Genomic DNA, 23,355 nt, shown 5'->3' with positions numbered 1-23,355 from the left:
CAAAGGGATGCAGGAGTTTCATTCCCTGTTCTACATGAGTGCCTAAGTTGGAGAAAGTCCAACATCAGTTGGTTTGAGCATTTTTAGATTAGTTATTTTTCTCTCATTTACTTGTGGAAGCATTAGGAAAGAATGTGCACGCTCTCTAGCAAATGTGAGCTGGCTCTTTTAAAAAAGACCTGCAGATCACAGGGATCATCATTGCGAAGTTTAACTTGTAGGCAGCTCCTGACCACATAGGCTGCCTGTGGTTCATCTTGGAACTCAGCTCATCACTGGGAGAGTTGGGCTCCTAGGAAAGAGCCCCCAAAGCCAGCGTGGTAAGGAGAGCCGGGCAGGCATCAGGCATGGCTGGAAAGAAAAAATCTTCACCTACAGAACTGATGAGAAAGTTGTGTCTCTCTCTGCTGAGTCTGTTCCAGACAAACCAATCTTTACCTGAGGTTTTCTCCAGCCCCGTTTTCTTACCCCAAGCTGATGCGAGAGTGCCCACTGGCAGTGGGAAATACATGGGGAGTTCAGCTTTCTCTTAAGCCTGTTCTGACTTTGACTCTCCTGGGCCCCGACTCCCAGGGGAGAGCTCGTCTCCTGGGGATATTGAGTACTTCAAGATAGTGCTCTCTCCCCTTCCACTGTGCAAGGAATAATTACATATTTATAGGCCCTGAGAGGGTGTAGTTTGAGAAGAGAGCTCTGGCACCAGCTGGCAGTTCAGCCTGTCCAGAATCACCAGCAGGATTTGCTGCCAGATTTAGTATCTTTATTGTCAGAAGCTGTACCACCAAAGTTAAGGTGAGTCCTGAGGAAAGGTTCTGAACATACAGATTTGGGGCTTGGACATGTTTGATGGCTTTAGTTCTGTTTGCCCCTTCTTAATAGCGTGTATATGTTGCAAAGCCAATACAGGCCCAATGTGGTTTTTAAGAATTTTCTGCTCAAATAGCAGTGCCTTGTGTTGAGATAGCTGAACTTTTCACCTTCGTTACACTGAAAGGAATGGATACTGCACATAACTGAGCTGTTGCCAAAAGAACATGCACAAATAATTGGGGCTGGACAGGAGAGCTGCTTCTCCTGACAGTCAACACATCTGTATTTGGTTAAATAATGCTTGCCACAGGGGCATTATATAACACTCATAATGTGGGTATTGGATTTTCAGATCATCTTAGAGGAGAACAAAGAGTTGATTTAAAGTGTACCAATGTGTTTCTTGGAAATGTTTCTGTGTCAGTTCATGTCTACATCTAAAGATAGAAAGAAAATCACAAATCAATGTCCTGATACTCATTCCAGCTAGTCTGCACCTGTGGAAAGCTTTCTTCTTAAGCTAAAAGTCAAACTGCAAGAATCAAAAACAACACCACATGCAAAACCCAAGAATGTAACACAAGGGAATATGAAAGCCGCTAAACAGCTGTCTCATGGCAATGATTTTATTGAATCTGAACATTATTTCAACACATTTCCCTTTGGAGGGAGGTTCTGCACCCCATTCTCAGCCCTCTTATATTTCTCCAGAGATCCCAGTCACAACAATATTTTGGTTTGCACACACATTACTGGAGAGGCAGGGACAGAGAAGGAGGAGATCTCTTATTCTTTTGGTGCACCATGTAGGACACAATTAACTCGATTCCTACAACCAGCACAAAGTCCTGCACCAGTCCCCTGGCCAGCCAGCCCCTGGCGCCAAACCCTTGGCTCCAGTATGAGCTGGATTTGCCAACAGGCGTCTGCAGCGATGTATGCAGCTCCTCTTCCCTCCATCAGGAAGGTGTGTGCAGCATGTGCTGTCACTGCCCACCCTGCCCTGCCAGGATCTTCTCCCCACATCGCCCCTGATCTTGTCACCACTTACTGTACTGAAAAAGCAGCACTGGGCCTACAGACAAAATTCCTCTTGGTTTTAGCTTTCCTCATTCCAATGGCAAGAGGGAATTTTATTTTTCTAGGTCATCTTTCCATATCATTAATGAATTAAAGCAGCATCTTCTCAGTGGTACATCCCATCAAAACAAGCAATTTTCATCTTCTCTGAAGACAAACGATAAAGCATGAGTTTTTCAAAGATTTTGCTGCTTATGAAACACTCAGATCTTGGCTATTGCACAGTGTAAATTAAAGGCAGATTTAGCAAAAGGGAGATGAGATCAGTTTGTTGATTTTTTGGAGCAAATATCAAAATGCATTTGAACGATAAGATAAACAGAGCAGGCTGAACAGCTGTTGCTCCACCGTGACTAGCTGTCTTTGTGGCTCACACTAGTAAGAGCTTGGCCTGATCCAGCATTAGCTTATGTTCAGTCTCTGCAGCTGCAGCATTTTATCCCAAAATTGAGATAAGACTCTAAAAATGTATTTTTAATTGTTAGTGCTGGGAGAAGATGCCTCTCCTCTTAGCTGAAGGCTTTAGGACAGTTTTTAAAAGACTTAACAGATTAAGATCAGTGCTTTGGAGTATTTTTTCCTCCTAATAAATGTTACATATCAGGCTTTCATGTTACTGCTCCAGTGTTTAACACTACATAAAGCAGCTTTCAAGAAAACAAACTTAATTTAACTGGAATTATTTATTTGAGAATGTTTTTTCTTCAGCCATTGAAATGAATATGACTCAAAAATGACGGTAGGAATGGTGGTTTTTATTTTCATTGCCACCTGTAAGTCAGCAACAGCCAAAGCCTTACATAAGACACATATTTTCTGCTATGTGCCAGATGAGTAAATATGCACCACGATTGAACAAGACAACCTCTTGGATACTCCACATCATTTTTGTCACCTCTATTCAGGTGCTGAAAGGGTAATCAGGGATGTAAAGTAGCAATTTTCTAAGAGAATACTTTAAGAAGTCTGATTGTGTCAATCCAGGCTGAGAGAGGACAAAACCAATTTTTAACAACACGTGTTGCAACAACTGGACTGATCTGAGCAAGGAGAAACACAAAAAGCATATAAAACAGATTTAATGTAAATTGAAAAGAGTACATCTAGATGATAGATTAAATTTCTCATCTGAATAGGGAGTTCTGGAAAGCCTTTCAATAGGAATAGTTAGGACAAACAGTCTACAAGCTCTAAGATGTGGTCTCATAAATTTGAGTGAGTCTGTATGTAGTAGTTGCCTGTGCTAAGAAGGTACAAGAATCTGTGACCTGGAAATTTGCTTCCTTTGAATATCTTGCAGAATGTTTTTCATCACCATTGCACTTACATTTTGCCCATTTTCTTTTTTATTATAATATTTAATAAACAAGAAAACCAGCATCTAGTTATGTGCCCTAGAAATGTTACTTCTAATGGCACAAAATTAAAATGAAAGCAACACCTGACTCTGTGAGAAAATGTACACATTTAGAAGTTGAATTCTTGCAAATACAGTGCTGTATGTTCCATGTACAACAATGGAAATATAGATTTTACTGGTTGTGCCATTGTTATTATGGGATGGGTTTTCACAATCTTTGTCACATCTCAGCCAAATCTGAAGATGTTGGTCAGTTAAAATTTGCACATTTAGGTGTAAAATTCTGGTATGTCAAAGCATGGGCAAGGTGGAAAAGGACCTGTAAGATTACCTTTTTCTCCTCTTTTTCCCACAAAGAAATTAGACAGGGTTTTGTTGCACAAAAGGCAAATGGCTGAGGAAAGACTGTCTTTTTAAACAAGTAACTTTCCGTGACTGAAGTAGCTGCAGTGGAGGGAGACAATGAATAGTAAGTTTATAATTGCTTCCTGGCCATGCCTGTAGTTAAGAACATCTAGAAGTGTTACTGTGGGGGTTTGTTCCCAATTATAGCTACACCAGCGGGTTCAGTTCTACATCATCTATGAGCCCCAGCCTCATCCTTTCATTTTATGGACATTTTATGGTAAACAAGATGGAATTTCAGTTATTCACAAATGGGTAAAAAATGATAGGCATGCCCAAGAGAGAAATGACATCTAATGTGCGGTTTGGGGGGTTATGTTTTCCTGCGTTTGTTTTTCAAAGTAAGTATTGATTAAATATTAGAACTCCAGAAGGAATATACCCCAGCAGCATTCCAATCTCTTGTGAGCTCTCTCTACCATTGTAATTCATCGCCAAAACTGGTCATCTAATTACTGTCAATGTGCAGTGAGAACTGGAACAATCTGTAAGGGCATTTCTCTATCATTTCCTTACAGTGAGTTAAGAGCCTTTCTTGCTTTATACCTTTCCTTGGTTTATGGTTACTCTTGCTGTTTAAAAATTGATTTCTAGTTCAGAAGGCTTAGAAGGAAACTTTTTTAGAAACCATGAGTGCACAACGGTTTCCAGAGATTTTACTAACAAGCTGCACAGGATGTTTCCTCTGTTTTGCATTTAAATGTACAATACTCACTCTGCGGGATTTCTGTCTCTTTTCTTCAGAATGAGTGAAAGAGAGAACAGCAGTTTTCATTTTGGGGAAGCAAAATTTGCACTAACTCTAGCAGTTATACATGTAACTGGCTTTATCCCTGCTCAAGCAGAGTGAGTTACAGGGCAAGTGAGTTACACATGCAGACCAAGGAATGAGAAGCAGCGCTTCGATGGTTACTGTAAAACTCACCCTGCCTGGAGAAGGTTTGCTGCAATTCATTCTGTCCCCCAGAAATAAAAATAAGTCAATGTGTGCTTCTCTGTGCTGTTTTGCAGCTCAGCCACACTGCCTATCACTTTCAAGTGCTTGTTGGAGAACAACCACGTGGACAGGAGGATCGCGAGGTTTGTGCTGCCGGTGGGAGCCACCATCAACATGGATGGGACAGCTCTCTATGAGGCAGTCGCTGCCATCTTCATCGCGCAAGTGAACAACTACGAGCTGGACTTTGGGCAGATTATCACTATAAGGTATAAACTTCAAATTCCACAGGCTGCGAATCGCTTGTCTTGCTGCATCTAACACATCTTAGGATTCTCGTATGTAGCACTGATCAAGAGGAAACACATCTGTGCTGTTATCAAAGGATCCATTCCTCATGGGATGGTTATTTTTAAGTAATGTAGGGGTCACAGATTGTGCAAAAGGAAATTTTATTGGTACCATTCAACATAAGCATGTGGGCACCAGGAAACATGTTTCCGTTTGAGGATAACTGTCTAATTTTCACTGTTTGGCACCTCATTTATCATTGACTAGGACTGGAACATTTTACTATTATTATTGGTGTTTAAAGCACAATTTTAAATGTCAGAACTGTTTTCAACTTTAACCCTGGTTTGCATCTTTACGTGAGAGGAAAAGGTTAAAAAACTAGAAAACTAGAAGTCCTGTATCAAATAACAGAGAATAGTGTGTGCTAGGAAGCTTTTTGTCAAACCTTGGAGGAGTGGGGGAACAGGGAAGGAGGACAGATGCTACTATCAGGGCAAGTTTTCATGAAGATGTCATATCACTGAGATATTTTTTAAAAATTTCTTCTCTGCTGCTTGTTAAAGCAGAAAACTTAATAAACAATCATGCTCTCAGTGGGCAGAGATTGCTAGAGCTGCGTACTCCATCCTTGAAAAGACTGTAATGTATCCAAAAGAGTAGAAGATCCAACTGAAAAATTACCGCCAGAATGACTCCAGTGGCTGCCAAAGAATGCCTCAGGGACTGAAACCTGCAGGTTTCCAGCAGGGAACAAATGATTAGAAAAAACATTCCTCATAGCTAGAGCCTTGTGCAACACATTTGAGATCCGCTTACCTACCCACCCAGTGAGCTCATCACCACCCTGTTTACACTGCCGGGCCTTGCCCATGTTCTGCTGGACTTCAAAATCTTCACAAGAGGAGGAGAGTCCTGAAACTAACCCCAGGTGACAGCTGGGGTTTGCTGACGGGCTTCTGGCAACATCTGGGGAGACTAGAAGCAGAAGAAATAAATTGTGCCCATATGAGCTCTTGCTTCAGGCTGTCTCTCTCTCTGAAAACTATTGGAATGACCCTGTGCTAAAATTTAGGCTTTTGTGATTTTGAATTCAGGGATGTTTTTAGAATGTGGTCTCAAAGTACAGCCCAGAGCATGGGCAGATATTACATACACCTTGAAGTAGAGAAGGATGACTTGAAAAAAATAAGGAGAAGGAGGGTGATCGTAAATGGGTAGTAGGTAAGTTCTGACTCCTCTTAGCAGAACCCTATTTTATGTCTCTATTTTCACTGCCCATATTAAGTGCTAGTACATAAGAAGCAGACATAAGTAAAGACAGTAGAAGGAAAATACAAATGAAGATTGGGAAAATCCAAGAAATGAAAATAAATAAAAAGACTGACTTACAAAAGAAGGGGATTTATAGGAGGTCACAGTGGATTCAGTACCTTGAATATCTGAAGCCAAATTCCAACTGTATCCTATGGGCCAAACTTTCCCCAGATCTTGATACTTTAGGATCCAGAGATTTGAAATTCAAATATTTCTGAGTGCCGGGATATTTTTGCCAGAGGGAAAAAAATGTTTGGAAAATGATCAGTCTGCTTTGCTCCTGATTTGTAAAATCCAGGTTGACAGTTTATGTCAATGTGGTTATGCAAACCTAGATGCAGCACGAAAAGATAATAAAGATCCTATTCCCATCATTTGAGCTTATTAATAGAAGAAACATCTATATTAAGCTAAAAAATCAATGGAATAGCAGGTTGCCTGTATAATCTTAGTTAAACATTTTTGCTCTCAATTAAGTTATGAAACTTTGTGGCCTGAACTGTCTTATGAGGCAGAAGCAGTCCTAATCAGCCAGCCAGTTTGGACCACTAACTGCAGAGCCTTTTAATGTTCATCATATAAATCTCTTATTCAATCACTGAGCTTCTGTCCCTTCCTTTCTATCTATACGCTGCCTATTACAATGCTATTAGGATGCTACACAAGCTAACTTTTTCAAAATGTAGTTTAAAATCTTTCTTATTCCCCATCACACACAAATGCAAATGTATTTTTTTATTGCAGGAAAGGGCTCTAGTTATAAATACTGGTGTTGCTCTACTGGTACACTGTATAGCTGTGAACAAGATACTGGATATCTCTGTCTCGGTTTCCATATGGGTGAATACTGTTACCCTCATTTTCCATCACAGGAGGCTGATGAGGCTTAGGTGTTTGCCAAAAGCTCCGAAATTCTGGATGGGTGAATGTAGTGGATTATTGGTGTATATGCTTTATGTCATCGATTTACAATTGTCAACATTCATTTTTTGTCTTCCTGCTGGATGGCCTAGCTCTTGGAAGTGGCCAGATGGGGGGAAATGAATATATCCAGTTGCTTTTGCTCCTAGAAAAAAGGAATTAAATCCGTCCCCTAAAAATAGCATTATGAAAAAAATGTTAAGCCTGCCAGGTCCACTCTTGCCCTGTTCTCCCATTCATTGCTGCTTGTCTGGCTGAAACAATGGTGTGAAGGTCAAGTAAAAATACTTCCCAGAAACTGAAGAGGTACAGTCACGTTCACACTTGCTTCGTATTTAGATCCAAGTATGCAAAGCTGTGTGCTATGCAAGGACTTCACCCTTGGCCCAGCCTCTTTGTGAGGGATTGACATGAAAGGCCCTGGCCGCAGCCAGCTGCAGATTTGCCTGGCACGGGAGCTGCCGATGGTGACTCAGAGATGTCTGCTGGGAGCTCTGCTGCCAAGGGGAAGCAGCGATGAGGAGTGCTGGCAGATCCATGGCACACGGTGCTGCGTGGTGCCATCACCCACAAGGAGATGGCAGAACTCAGGAAGGCACAGCCTGGCTGCCCCTCTTTCTCTGCCCTTGTGATATTAAGAGATAACAGAACTGCCCCACCAGCGCCAAGGCTGCACGGGTGAGAATTTTAGCGCTGGGCAGACAGTTTGGCCCGTTCTTGCTCTCTGACCTGGCTTCTCTCCACAAAATGCTGACACTTCTGTGCAGTGGCTTGTGTACAAAGGATTATGGTTTAGGAAAGCTCCTGTAGAAACATGGTGTGGTTTCTTGCAGAGCAATCCATCACTGGTAAAACTTATTCCTTTCTTTCTTTGTTCAAGTATCACAGCCACAGCCGCCAGCATAGGTGCTGCAGGTATCCCGCAAGCTGGCCTGGTAACCATGGTCATTGTTCTGACCTCAGTTGGGCTCCCAACAGATGACATCACGTTGATTATTGCCGTCGACTGGGCACTGTAAGTAACATTAAGCTTTTGAGGTTTCCAGTGTGGCAACATTGCTAAAAAGGCAAATGGTCTCCAGGAGTATAGTATAATTCTACAAATATGCATAAAAGGCATGGGAAGTAATTATTTTGCTTGAAATGGTGCTGATGTGGCCTCAGATTAAATACTCTGCTGAAGCGGGCATTATATTGAAAAAAGACATAGGCAAATGAGAGAGACTCTAGATGAGACTTGGGCAATATGACCTACTGAAGAAGTGGAGTTCATTTAGTCTAAAACCAGAGCAGGCTGAAAGAGGTCACCACAGCAGTTTCCGGTATAGACAATATTGTCCTGAAGAGGACAGTGATTGTTTTTCACGTTCACAGGGAGAGAGGGTGCATGCAGAAGTAGACCAAGGTAACTACTTTAAGTCAGATCACAGGAAAACTTAAGAATGAACTTAAGAACTCTACCTGAAATAGCCATGAAAACAGTATAGGAATGGTTTGTGCTGTATATAGCTACTACTGCTGTAACTAGAACCACAATATAGCCCACTTGAATGTCATACTTGCAATACACTCTGTTAGGACTAATAATGTCTTCGTTTTCTCAGGGATCCTGATGCAATTCTGCAATTCAGTTCTCAACAGGCAGCAGCAATTTGTAGCTCCCTGCGCGGAGCCATGTTTAGCAGCCACAGCCATTCTGTAGATGTTACTTTGCTGCATCTCTAGTCATGGAGGATTTAATGGCAGAGGCAGAGGCTACAACGTAACACACTCAGAATATGAGAGATTGTCACCCATGAGAAGAGCCACTTTAAAAATTCATAAGGAATGGTTTGTTTGAACTCTTAACTTGTATATAAATGTCCATAAATCAATCAAACAATTTTGAACAGTGTAGGAAGATGAATCATAAAATACGGGGCCCTAGCTCATTAGCATTTCAATTAACTACATAACTAGCATATGCATCCATAAGGAAACACTCCAAATTATTTTTTATTTAATCTATATAAAATATATCTCCATTAATACAGTGGAGTTTCATTACATCAAGGTTGTTGGTAAAAATGCGTTACAAGTCTATTCTACTAGATATCCTATTTTATTCAACTTTAAGTGAGTGATCTTCTGTACAAAGAATTGTGAGAAGAAAATGTTTACTTTCTTGTTCAGTGTAACAGAATATTATTGTTATTAATAGGAGTCATGAGTGTTGTATTGTATGCACATTTTAACACATTTTATTTTAGGAACATCAGGAATATTCTTCTGTGAAGCATAAATAATTTCTGCTGCATGCACCTAAACTTGGGAATGGCAGTTCAGATTTTAATAAAGCAGCCTTCCTAATGCTAGTCACTGAAGCTCAATAGTTAATGAAGCACAATAAAATCAAAGTATTTTAAGCTGTATTACAAAAGCCTTTTCCCTCTATATTGCTCAGTTTTTGCCCAGCTCTTGCAACATCAACATTTCATTGTTTTTCCAGTAAGTCTTCCAGCGTATATGGGAATTACGCTTCTTTTTGTCTTACAAAGCTTTTGAAAACAACAGACAAAAAACCTTTTCAGGCTATGGTTCCAGATGGTATTAAGAAGTGAGCAAGGAACAGACCCAATTTTCTGTCTGTTGCAAATGACCTTTCATACAGAAAGTATATTTCTATATTTCAGCACTTGGTCATTTCAAGAGCCTGCAGATGCAAAGTGTCAACAGGGTTGACATGATGAATACTTTCAATATTACTTTTGGAAGTACTGGAGTATGAAGAATGCTAAAAGAAAGCTGGTTAGATGATCTCACGAGACTGAAATGCCCATTACAATGCACTGCAGGGATTACAACTCATTTAGGTAGCCATAAAATGTGTGTGAACTTCATACCTTTAGCTAGTGCCTAGAGATATAAAGAAGGAAATAAAAATGTTTCTCAGCTAATTTGTGAAACGCAAGGTAAAAGTTTTGCACCTTTAATTTTGCATCTTTAATAATACCATCTAAAGCTAAAATCCCACTGCAAGACCTGACTCACGTGTTTGCACTGAAAGAAATGCCACTGACAGCAGGTTGGCCTCTTAGAGGAGAAATGTCAGTGATGTGCACTGTGGTTCTCCCGCGCAGTGCACACTGCCCCCTACACACACACAGACCCAGAATAGAGCTGGTCAAGCAATGTGCCAGGCAATCCGTTTCCTTAGGAGTTTCAGTGTGGTGCAGTTTCCTCAGAAACATTCTGTCTTCAGAAGAGATGCTCATCAGAGCCCAAAGGGAGTACACACTCTTGAGCTTTGCCCGTACAGCTGCTTCTCTACCACAGCTGACTCTCTGCACAGTGCAAAATTAACAACTCAGAATATCTTTCCAAGAATCAAAATCCAATGTCCAACCAAGGAGAAAAAAAAAGTCTGTGCGTAACAGGAACAACTATCAATATGTGCTGTAACAGTATTTTTCCCTAGCGGGAATTTTTCTCAAGGCAAAACCCCAAATCAGACCAGCAGGAACTAGAAAATGGATTCAGCAAACAAGCGAGGGCTGGGTCCTGGAGTCAACAAGCACAGCCAGGTGTAGGCTGTGCAATATTATTGCTGAAGTTACTTGAGATTGCAAGTACAATTCGGGGAACTGCACACGCAAATAACCTTTCATGTAGGAACTTTCAAGCTAGTTAGGCAAGCAACTGCATAAACATTTGCATGCACAGAGTACATGCCTAAAATATCAGAAAAAATAATCAGCACAGTTACAATTCTTTTCTATATTAAGATACAGGATCAGAAATCTGGGCAATGTTGATATTGGACTGTCACTGACTTCAATAAGCCAAACATCTGGAGATTTCTGAACCTCCATTTTATAACCCACATTTATAAATTAAGTTACTAATATGACACAGTTTTCAGATGTGTATGTTTTTCTTGGAAAAGGCATGATATCTTTCAGACTTTAAAGCTATATTGTCTATTTGAAATCTCATCAATTTTAACTAATAGATTCCAAGCTGTTTTAAGTGTAACACTTTTCTATTACAATGACTTACTTTTGTGTATTTACAGTGTGTATTTGAATAGATTTATTTTTTAGATAGTGGGTAGAAAGTATGAACAGGGAAGAAATTAACCTATAAATGAATAAATTAAAAATAGTTAAACCATATATATACAAAGTATTGTCAAGCATACTAATTTAAATTGGAAAAGATGATCACGGAAAATTAAGAATCTTTAAGAGCCAATGGAAGCCATAGCAACCATAGCTTTTTCAGAAACAAACATTATTTAAATGCGGTCAGTTGCTGCTTGGTTGGTGAGTGTAGTTATTTAGCAATCTTCTGAATAATTTTGGTTGTATTCTGCACATTCTAACAATACAATAACCTCAACTAGCACTTTGGTTGCTGAGATTGGGACCTTGATAACTAATACAAGGTACTGGTTATACTGGCTGCCCTCTACTTTTATTGAATTAAGACATTTGCAGCAGCAGCCTCCAATCAGGCTGTAATACTGGACCTTAACATAAAAACTTAGACATAAATGCAATCTTGATCTGGTGTGTTAAACCCTTTCAGCGCTGAATCAGCTTGCATGTAAAGGGACGCACAGCTGTTCTGGTTACCTCCTTTACAAATTGAAGTATGTGGCAGCACAGGGCACTGAGGTCTGAAAAGGCTGGAAAACCCAACTGAGCAGCTCAGTAACTCATGACTGCCCAGTGCCAAACCCCTTACTACTATTTCAAACTTCTTAGCTCATAAAAACAGCCAAACTGGCCCTCAGCTATAATTACTGCAGTGTTGAAGGCATAGGCATGTACCCAAAGAGCCAACAACTCACCATTACTATTTCATTTTTCAGAGACAGATTTAGAACAATGATCAATGTCCTGGGAGACGCACTGGCTGCTGGGATCATGGCCCACATCTGCCGGAAGGAGTTCATCAAGGACGGTGATGAGGTAACACCACCATGAGCCAGGGTGTGCCAGCGTGTGCCGTATCACGGCAAAGAACCTGCCAGCTCTCAGCCTCCCACATTTGTTTCACCTAGTTTATAAAAGGTGTTTCAGAGAGGGGACAGAATTGGGCAATGTGCTGTTCAGCCAGATGGGGTGGAGGGATCCTTTTCCATGAGGTCATGCAAAAAGCCACTTGAGTTCAAAGCTTGCCAGCCAGATGTCTGGCACACCGGGGCTGGGAGCAGGAGAAGTGGCTGCACTGTCCTGCAAATGCACGAGATGCTGGAACTGTGAGTCTCACACTCAGTACCCAAATTCTGACCGGCTGGTAAGTTGTCTTTCTAAAAATAAGACTGGCAACAGAGCAGGGTGACAAATGTCCTTGAGTATTTGTGTGTAGGGGGAAGTAAAGGTATCTACAAGTGTATATATGCATAATCCATAAGATCACAACAAAAGCAACTATCCTGGGTGCGTTAGCATAATCTGAAGCCACCATTGCAATAATTTCCTTTCTGGACAAGCACAAGCGCATTGCTCCATTCTAGACTTCATTCGCAGATATCTTCATGCCTCCTACATTTAATTCAAGTTCCTCCTCACACCTTTTTTCCTTCTCTGTATTTTATTCCATGCACTCCCTATGCTGCCTCTGCCTCCCTCCACACCTGTACTTGTTTTCTTTCCTCTTTGGCATGACTCATTCAGGTGTTCCTTGTACGAGGAACTCCTTCTCATGCTCTTCCTTCAGGTCCTTGACAAAGGAGATTCCTAATTCCACAAGCCCATCATGCTTGGAGGTGCTAATCTCCAAATATCTCAACTCATGGCAGACCCACTACCTTTCTTCCACAAAGACAGAATAGTTTCTGCAGAAAAGTTTCTTCAACAGGACTGTTTTTCACAAGGCACGTTTCATTCCTATGCATCATTTGTAGTATTCTACAAAGTATAAGAGTATTAATAGGAAAGTTTTATTTCAGTTATTATTTCTCCTATTTTACAGATGATCTTTCTGGTAAATCCCATTCTCATGCATTCCTGCAACATGCATTTAAAATTCCTTCTCTTTCAAATTTTATATTGAAAGACCGTCCTTATTCTCTGAGGTACTTAGCACCTGCAGTAATTACTGATGACAGGATTAGGCCTGAATATATGGGCTATACATATAGCTAGCTACAAAAAACCTAAACATACAACCTAATGGTAAGGTATGTCACTCGTTACAAAGCCAGAAGTGTAGGCTGAGTTCCTGCATAACACGGGCCTCCTGAACTTTCATTACTGTATTTAGAACTCAGTCAGAACTCAAGAAGTTTCAAGAATACAAAATCCCTCCTAAGGGATTATTTAGTCGTCCATTATGAGATTTTTCTTTGCATCGTGCTCTATAATTGTATTAAAGTATACCATTAGTCTGCTGTATGTTTTGGCTGCATAATTTGTGGAGTTAGTAATGTATACCCAGAGGCCAAATTTTCTCAGCTGCAAGCCCACCTTCTTTCTCTGCCAGTATTTACATCTTATTTTCCCCATCAGAACTGGTTTGATTTAAAGGACACTTCAATATTTAACTTATGAATCAGTCAATAAAATCCTCTATTTCTTTTGAAATAGTGCAAACTGAAAAGCCAGATATTCATTTATTGAGTTAGAAGAAGGGCAGAAAACAAATACTTACTGGTCTATGTAATTGCACTCAAGAGCAAGCAGTGCCCAAAGCTCAGCATGCTGGTCACTGAGAGTCCCTATCTTTTGAACTTAGCCCTGACATTCTAGTCTTTATTTACCCTACTTATATTGTTTTACTGATACAAGCAGTTATTACTGTGGGTATACGTTAAATTAGAGTTGTGACAGAATGTGCGTTTTTACATACTTAGAGACACCTTCACTTTGCCCAGATGGTGCAAAGATGCTTTAGTGTACATGAGAAACAGGTCTTGGAAGTCTATGGAGGCCTGAGATAATCCTGGTGAATGTAAAGCAGACCACAGGCTTTCAAAGTAAGAATTCCTTTCCTATTGTATACAGCAAACACTGGTAGTATTCCAAATCTTAATGCTTTTCACATAGGTGCCATTGATCTGTGAAACTAAGCCTATTAACGTCCATCAGATTGTGGCTTATCAGAGAAATGGCTGTGTGAAGACCATGAATGAATCTCGTGGACCAGAAACAGTGAAAGGGTTTCAGCACAACATACCTGTACAAGTGGAGCAAGAAGAAAGTCCAGTGGAGAATCACACTAAGAAATCCAACAGTAAAGACCACTGCACTATTGAAATAAATGAACTAGAAACAAATGTGTAACGGCTGCTCTCGGTGGTATCTCATACCCCAGTGACCTGATAGCCAATCTCTACCTCACAGCTGGAAGAAGGACTCTTTGCCTTCAACAGGAAAATGTGGAATTATCACCACCCTGCTTGTACTGGAGCTAGGAGACCAGCTGTGAATGTCAGGAAAGGCACACAGCTTGCAAAGGACGTGGGCTTCTTTAGGTGGAAGATTTTGATACTGAACAATTAACTAACGGATGACTACTGTTTTGTTCTGCACTCAGTTGACTCCAATATAGTATTTGACACTCCTTCGGCTGCTTTTTTTTTTTAAGGTGTTTTTTATTTGACCTTTTTGATTTTCTAACCAAAGCCTTTTTTTTTGTGAATCTCAGTAACTATGAACACTGTATTTATGTAGATTTTTTGCTGTGTGAAAATGTTTCACCAAAACTGCTAAAGATACTAATTTTGTCTAATATTCACTAAATAAAGAGTTTGAGCTTAGTTTTAGAACAGCAGTAAGAAAATCACACTGATTTCCTGGTCTCAAGGGGTTCCACATATTACTAAATAACAAGTCAAGCAGAGGTGAAGTGAAGCATGCATTTTTGCAAGAACGCACATCAAGGAAATTCTGATGGGCAGCCTTCAAAGACGGGCATTCAAGTATGGTAGGTAACAAAAAGAATTTGTAGGTCACTGCAGAGCACAGTTTGCCTTCCAAGTGCCAGATTTATTAACCTTTTTTTTAACCTAACTCTTCAGTAGAGACAGTACCATGCAGATGCAGAGGCAATGTGAGCCCTAATCCATAAGCACTGGTGCTAATGTTTCCTCTCCTGTAATCTGTAGGCTGTTCTACTGTAAATACGTACAAACCCAAAGCTCAAGCTCTTGAACTATATGCTTCAGGCAGACTGAACATAAACTGGAACCTGATGATGCTAAGTAATATTGGGGGTTTGTGAGGAGTTTGCTGTGGAAACTGGCCCACTATTTCTCGTAATTCTCATCAACAGTTACTTCCTTTCTACTACCTACTGAATCTTTCAGTTACAATAAAATCTGCTGAGTTTGTTTCCAATGTTTGTGATAGAGAACATTTTTAATAAAGCTGCCATTTCAAAAACAGGCTGTTTGTGCACTTTTACTATTAGTGCCTTCTTATTTCTCTGCTGAAATGGAGAGTGGAAGTGACGAGACCTTTTCAAAAGTTGGGATTTGATCCAGAGGTTACATACTAGTTCATACCAATACACTTGACATATTATATTTAGCTACTTGTGGCACATTAATTTCATATAACATGTGCCCGGTATTATAACATACTTCTCTCATTTGTAGAGAAAAAATAACCAAGTCAAAAAGGACAATTTCTGCACTCACCAGAAGTGTTTCATGCATACATGACTAATGGCTTTCCTGGGATGTGCATGTTCAGCTCTTCTTCAAGAGTTCGGAGTAATTTTGTAATGCACTAATGAGTTGCTGTAGTATCTGTAGTGTTGGTAGTTTAAATATCAAATGGTAAAACCAGGAAACGAACAAACAAACAAAAACCCAAACACACACAACAACAAACCGCCAACACATTTGCCTATAATTCCTCAGAAAATATGTATTTGAGAATACATACAGTTGGTAACTGTTTTCCCAATTTTATCCTAGAATGAAAACAACAAACACAGAACACAAAGAATAAGGAAGAACTGAAATTATTCAGAACAATTTGCTCCTGACCAAGTCCTATAATGGGCCTGCTCTACAGAGTACCATTAAAAGGAGCGATTTGGGAGAGCTGAGGCCTCTCTGAATGGCAGAAGCACTGGCTGACAAACATGGTATCTGATACTTCCATCTCAGCAGCACTGGGAGCTCCAGGAGGTCCCCTTCATCCTTCCCCAGCTGTCCATCCCTCCCTGCACTGCCTCCTCTCCTCTCCCAGCTGTACAGACCTAATGATTTATGAGGCCAGACGAAGCATCAGATGAGAAGTATTTTTAATTCAAACCAGTTCACATATGTTTTCAGCACAGTCCTAACAGACAGTTGTGTCGACACAAATGAAGGGGTGACACAGGGACAAGCGGCAGCAGCCAAGGATGAAACAGTGTAAGTTAAGCCAACTCCAGTGCTAAGAAGCTGTGACTTCTACAAGGAGAACTTTAGATGAGATAAAGCATCAAAGACCAGAAGAAGCAGCCAGTTGGGCTACACAAGTGCTATACAATAAAGAAAACAAAAATGTTGCCCTTTACACTCTATTTGGCAAGTAGGGAATGCAGAAGTCTTGAGTGAAGCCATATTTTTATGGAAGCAACAGACTGTTTTGAAATTAGCCTTCTGCATTCAAACCCTATTCATAGACTGTCCAGGTTTGCTTTGCAAATTTGAAATGCATTATTTTTTTTAAATTATATTGTTTGGATCTTTAAAACTTGGGATTTACACAAATATGTGTATCCCATTCATCTTAGAAATGACACCAATCATAACTTACCATTATCTTTGTGAGTCACTGTCCCCTGTAGTTTGGAGCTGCTGTGTGGTATCTGAAGTTTTGCTTTCAGAAGTTCTTTTCAGGGCAAGTCTATTTCCTGTTGATGTTGTCTAGCGCCTTGCGACAGCAGCTGCAATGTGAACCAGCTGGGAGGAAGGCAGTGGTCCAGTTTCTCACCTGCCCCTTTTCATGTGTGGTATTGAGTACTGCAAACCAGAAACCTACAGCACTTTAGTTCTTTGTTCTGGCAAATATACTTTGCTTAGTGTAGTGTGACCTGGACTCGAGCATCTGACTGCTACTACAGTCGTTTCGTACTAAGAACGCAAGACACCACTGTTAACTGTGGAGTAGCAAACACTGAAGTTAAAATAATTTTTACGGCAAGCTTTCCTCCATGTTAGCTGTTTTCTGTGTCTCACAGTGTTTGTTGTCAAGCGGCTTGACACACGGTGCAATTAAGCTATCAGTAGGTTCCATACTGTATTTTCACATATAGATCTGTCCACATTTTCCAGCTATAATCACGCTTCCTTCCAACAAAAATAATGAAGCTGTTGATCATCAAGCTAGAGTGCAAGCTTTGTGTTGGTAAATATGTTTGTCCTACTTTCAGAGCATAAAAACAAACGTGACCTTTACAGGCTTGAAACTTTTATATTAAAAAAAATAAATCAATCAACCCATCAATCACTAATTACAACAGTTTGCATGGAATACTTGCAAGTATATGTGGAAATAACATATTTCTTAACTGGCAACATTCAATCGTGTTTTGAAGTTGCCTCCCTCTGCTAAAAAGAAAGGGAATTTAGCCAATTAAAGTATACTCAAGACACACTAGGAGAGAGTGTTGAAGAGGGAGAGAAGATAATTAAGAAGTGTGATGCATTGTATACAGCTACGGAAGAAATAATTTGGGCTGTAGCCCAAATTAACACAAACTTATCAGAGACAGTCATTTTATGCTGGTTAATCTGCAACTGCATTGCTCTAGAGAGACTACTGAGAGGAAAGAAGCCACTGCAGATTGTTGTGGCATAAAACATCATTAAAGACATCTTAAAACAGTTTCTTGAGGATTTTGCCAATGCCAAGGAAGTTTTGAAGTGTTGAATTGCTGTAGTAAATCCTTGCGCATGAATTAAAACTGGGAGAAAGAAACACATCCCACTAACTCCCAAGAGCTTCTGGCTGCCAAGCCAAATATAGAAATTTATTGAACTAATACAGTTACTCATATTCTCAGCTAGCCTTAATTGATGCCATTTAAATGACTTAATTTCAGCTAAGTGTATTTGTGTCACCTGGATATGTATCCCAATAAGATGATCTAAATAATTGGCTAAACCATTAAATCACAGACTCCCTCCATGCTATACTAGCAATTAGAAAATACAGTAACTCTGCAACATCACCATTTGATGAGCTCTTTCTTTCAATCCTACAACAAACAATTATTTTAGTCCCTTTTTAACAACAGCAAAGTGATTTGTAATACTTTCAAAGCAGACAGGAAGCTTCATCTTCAAGCCAGATGGACAGTCTTGGAAATGACTTCAGTCCTTTCTGTGCTTTCCATAAAAATGAGGTAACTACTAGCAGAAGATGGTTGATGTGTGCAAGCAAAATGTGTAACCTGGGAAATGAATTGAATCTGGAAAACTCAGGCTGCCTTTGATCTTGCCCAGTGCTAAGAACTCCTGTGTCTGTTTTTACTGAACGACCAGGTGCGTTTTTACATCAAGACAGCTCTCATTCATTACTGACACAGTGGCAATGAGGAATTGGTGGTTTCCCCTCCAGGCACTAAGCTGGCTGAGATCACAGCCCTTCAGCTGAGGACTAAATACAGTGAAGAGAGAAAGCACTGTAGGTTTTTCCATAGGGATGCTACTACTGCCTATCTTGCAGAGGGGGCACACATATTTTTGCAGTCATAATGGCTGGAAAATGTCTGCTGCATTTGAAAAAAAGGCCACAAAATAGACAAATGTAATGCATCCATTCAATAAGGGCCAATTTGCAAATGAAATCCATGTATGAAATTTTTCACTTTAACCTATGGTTTCACATACAACTAAGGAAACAATATGTGCTCAAAATTACACTCATCACTAACTACTTTGGAGCATACTGATAGGTACTTCTAGAATCTATAAGAGTTTGTCCCACAAAACCCAAAATAGATGAGATCAATAGAACAGGAAGGCTGGTCACTGCTTAAGTTCAGTTCATGATTCACTATCTCAGACTTCTCATCTGATCTCATGGTCAAAAGACCACAAAAATGCAAGGTTTGCTTCCCATCTGTAAACAGAGAAAAAGTGGTTTTCTAATTCAACAGGGTGTTGCATGGTAAGGATAAATCAGCTGAAGACTGAGACAGCTACATAACACATTAAACAGGATTCATGACTACCTTGGATTAGCCACTTCTCTCCCTCTGGAAGCAGAATATCACTATCTGCAATATTCACAGGAATTGCCAGGTTCCTGTTTTAAGTGACAAAACCTCAGACTCCATTATTTAAAATAAAGTAGCAACAGTTGCATCTCCATTGCCTAGAAAATGATATATGGGAATGGATCTGGCACAGCTGAGACTTTTGACAGATTTATGTCAGAGTACATTTCAAATATTTTACAGGCTGTCAAAGTAAAATCATAGCAGTCTGTTACTGAGGAAGAGGTATTTTGGGGAAGGAATAAAGGAGGCTTCTTCAGGAAGACAAGATGGTGAGTATTGCTAGGGGAAGACGCAGAGTCACTTCTGCAATAGAATCAAACCCTCTTTCCTGGCTGGTTCCAAGATGAAAGGGCACCAACAGCTGGAGGTGCAGGGATGGAGCGAGACACCCCTCTGCTCGCAAAGCTGCCACTAAACACAAAGCAGACAGGACTGCAGGTAACCACCGGCATCTGTGACTCACTGCTCACCCCTTCACAGCTAATTCCTGAGAACTATTGGAACAGACTATGCAGTTAATGGAACAACTCTTTTCCTTCTCCTATTTCTGATACGATGAAAACTTACTTGTACTCCCACAAAGACTTTTGGTGGTAGGGCACACTGTCCTTCCTTCCAAACTAGCATAGAGCATTCTGTCCAGCACAAGAACAAGCAAATATTGTTGCTGAAGCCTTTTCAATTAAGTCATTACAAACCCCTGGTATTCCCATGCCACTGGGGATTATAGATGTGCTCGGAGTATGTCACAGTTCTGCTTTTCAGGTTCCATCATAGGAGTTTTTCTTCTTTAAGGTACAGAGTTCTGCATCTGTTGCTTTAAAAGGAGTAATCTTTCGTCACCAAGAGGAATCTGCATTTCATTTGGGAATTATATGTATGCTGGCATGTGTCCGCACACAACGCTAACTGAAAGCCAGGATTTGACCCACCACATGGAACCTACTGTAGTTAATTGTTGCTTTTGAACTTTCCTAATAAGGATAGAATATCTCTAGCTGCTTTCTGCCCCGGCCCCCAAAGAAGGGCATTTTAATAGGATGGAAAAAGCAGGGGAAGCAAAACAAGAAGTGTTTTATGTTCACAGATATCTCACATTACATCTGCTACAAATACTGTATGGGCTAGATGGCAAAACCAAAAGAAAAACAAGACTGACCTTGAGATATTTCATTATGATTTCATTGCTTCTAGTGGTTTTATTGGGTTTTACCACTAAGCTATTAAAAACATGTGGAAATTTTACAGAACTAAGTCAAAATGAGTATTTTTCAACCCTAATCTTCCATCTTCTTTTCCATTTAAATACTTTAAATACTTCTTTTATATATCATGAGTTTTCTTGAAAACAAACTCAAAGGAGAGAGATTGGGTTAGTCTATATTTTATTGACAATTTAATCAGTAAATCTTTGTTTTAGGATGAATCATCCAATCTTCTGTTGTGTTTTGTTTGTTTGTTTGTTTTAAATAGGAGAAATAATTTCTCTGACATTAAATACTCCTAATCAAATACTTGGAGAGGAGGACAGGAGGATTTCAGTCCACCACTGTGGTTGGAGCTAGCGTAAGCATAAAAGTGTGGAAAGGAAGACTCAAAGCTCCTCGATGGAGAGAATTTGCACTGTGACTTCTCATTCTCAGTGGTTTTCTCACCGGTGCTGTGCACAGGATTAATGTATAGCTCCATACCATACTTGCTGCGCAAGTAACCTGCAGCTCTCCAGAGTAAATTTCACAAAAGTTGTTAGACATTATCTGCATCCCAGACGTTTTTTCGTCCTCTCTCTGAAAGCAGGTGGGACCAACGTGAAAGACTCAGGTTGTTCCTGCCTGGTTTGGAAGTGGAAGAGTCGCTTTGGTTCTTCCTACCTGCTTTACAGAGAAGGGTAGGTACAACCAAAGTGAGCTTTCCAGTGCCAAATCTTTTAAGCTGTGGTGCCTTGTGGTGTAGCAACTCTACTGTCCTCAGCACTTTGGTAAAGTGCTTTTGAGTTTTATGCTACTGCTGCATTTGAGTTAAACAGCCCTGAAAGAGAGGCCCACCCCACAGGAGAGATCTAGAGTGCTATATAAGTGATGAAAGCTAATTTCAATCCTGTAGAAAATATATACCCTAGGTAAAGATTTTTTTTTAAAGCTAATTTCTTTAATGACTGTCAACAAACAGGCAATTATATGCTAAGAAGTAAAAGCATGAGACTCATTCTTGTCTGCAACTGGAGCTGAGAATACTGTGGATCAATCTAAATTTTTATCGGCAGCAACATTCTCAATGGTATCATAATCATATGCTAAAAACAGATTCTGGAACTACCAAAGGGAAAACTTGAGATAGCCTGTACAACTGTGCATTGAAACAGCCTTTGCCTGATTCAAAACCATTTAAAGAAGGACTTTATTGATGGACTGTTTAATGTCCTTGGATACTACTGAAGAATTTTTATGGAAACACTTTGTGTACTGGATTATTAGAACACATTTATCATCCACTGCCTCCACATATATCTCACAGCTGGCTGACTTTACAATAGCAGTATGAATCAGAGCTACAGGGCACACCAATATTTTCCCCACTAAAGGGAATGGAGTTTCTTTAGGGGATTTACTCACTGTTTTTATATTAGCAACATAATAAAGCAATTACAATGATATCCATAAATTAATTCTATAAGAGGAAAAATCTTGCAAAAACAAGGCTAAATTCATATTATATAAAACTATATATATATTTAAGTTTTTAGAACAACTATTCCCAAACCCAGGGAGACTTACCAATATTATAGAGTGAAATCAATTAATAGGATATTGGACTATATCATAGAAGCTTCCCCAGAGGCTGCTTCCCATCAAATATATGAGTTGTAAAATGTGTCTTTGTTCTTGTCACTTTTTTGTAAACAAAATTTGTAAAAATATTCATGGACTTGGTCAACATGGTGACAAATAGCACCGTAAGATAAACTCTCACTGAGCATCATGAACCAATGTCAAAAGAGAACAATTGTGAAGCTTTGATCGGACCCTTCCTACCTCCCCTCTGTGGGGACCACTGAGGAGCAGAAGAAATGGCAGTTGGGTCCCAGGGAGGAGGACACTTCTCATCCTCACTCACTTTGTTAATGTGGGTCCATAGCCTCACATACTTAACCTCTGCTACTCCAGATCCTCAGCCTTTCCAGGAAAAAGCCCCCACTATCCCTTTTGTAAAGCAACAAGAGGAGGGAGTTTGTACCACAGACACCTCAGGAGCAGGCCTGCCAGCCCAGCTCTTCAGCACCTGCACAAGTTGGAGGATCCTTTCCCCAACAGCCCTTTTACTGGACAACCCTGTAGTATTTACAGGAGGGAGCTAAAGAAAATAATCTCTAGATCCCCAAAGCTCGGAAGATCTGGCAGATGTTTAACCAGGCATGGCTGCCTGACCAGAGCCGGCTGCGAGGAGGGTGGTTGGCAGCTGCCAGGGGTCTGAGTCGGCCATTCCTGAGGAGCTGCTGCCGCCCCCTCAGGGGAGCACTTTGCAGCCTCCTTCCCGCCCTCCCACATCCCCATTCAAATTTGGTCAAAAGTTTTCCTTCTGAGGTTTTTTTTTTTCAGTTTCTTAACTACTGTTTCCTTAGAAGAGTATCTACTTACTGTGTAAATCATCTTTTTTTCATTAAATGGAACACTTACACCCCAAACACCACAGTGCAGTCTGCACAGCCCTTGAGGCAGAGCTGGAGCCCCCTCACCACACCACAAAGGAGCTTGACCCCCCAACCCCTCACCCTGCCTCCCCCCCAGCAGCACGGCCACTGCTGTCACCTGCAACTCACCCCTCCTGCCAGCCGAGGCTGGGGCTGCTGGTCACCTGCAAGGTCCTGTTGTCCCTTGAAGCAGAGCTTGGAGGGTGCCATCTTGGAGGAGGGAAAGCCTTGGCCTTTAGCCACCTCCCTCTCCACAGAGGAGTCACCATGGCCTCGCCTCTCCTCTCCTCTCCTCTCCCCTCCTCTCCCCTCCTCTCCACCTCTCAGCAGGCA

At 40.6% G+C, this 23,355-nt stretch overlaps 1 protein-coding gene across 1 annotated transcript in view; it reads left to right on the top strand.

The window, feature by feature from the left end:
- The window catches only part of SLC1A7 (solute carrier family 1 member 7), a 49,971-nt gene extending 35,579 nt beyond the window's left edge, over window positions 1-14,392 (top strand). The window contains exons 8-11 of the mRNA XM_065656074.1: window positions 4,667-4,861; window positions 8,002-8,136; window positions 11,977-12,076; window positions 14,156-14,392. Coding sequence (XP_065512146.1) covers window positions 4,667-4,861; window positions 8,002-8,136; window positions 11,977-12,076; window positions 14,156-14,392 — 667 coding nt within the window. The remainder of the gene's footprint in view (window positions 1-4,666; window positions 4,862-8,001; window positions 8,137-11,976; window positions 12,077-14,155) is intronic.
- The last annotated feature ends 8,963 nt before the right edge of the window (window positions 14,393-23,355 follow it).

Source organism: Caloenas nicobarica, chromosome Z (assembly GCF_036013445.1).
Source record: "Caloenas nicobarica isolate bCalNic1 chromosome Z, bCalNic1.hap1, whole genome shotgun sequence".
NCBI classification, from domain to species: domain Eukaryota; kingdom Metazoa; phylum Chordata; class Aves; order Columbiformes; family Columbidae; genus Caloenas; species Caloenas nicobarica.
Note: the sequence above shows the minus strand (reverse complement) of the source record. Positions and strands in the feature narration are given on the sequence as shown.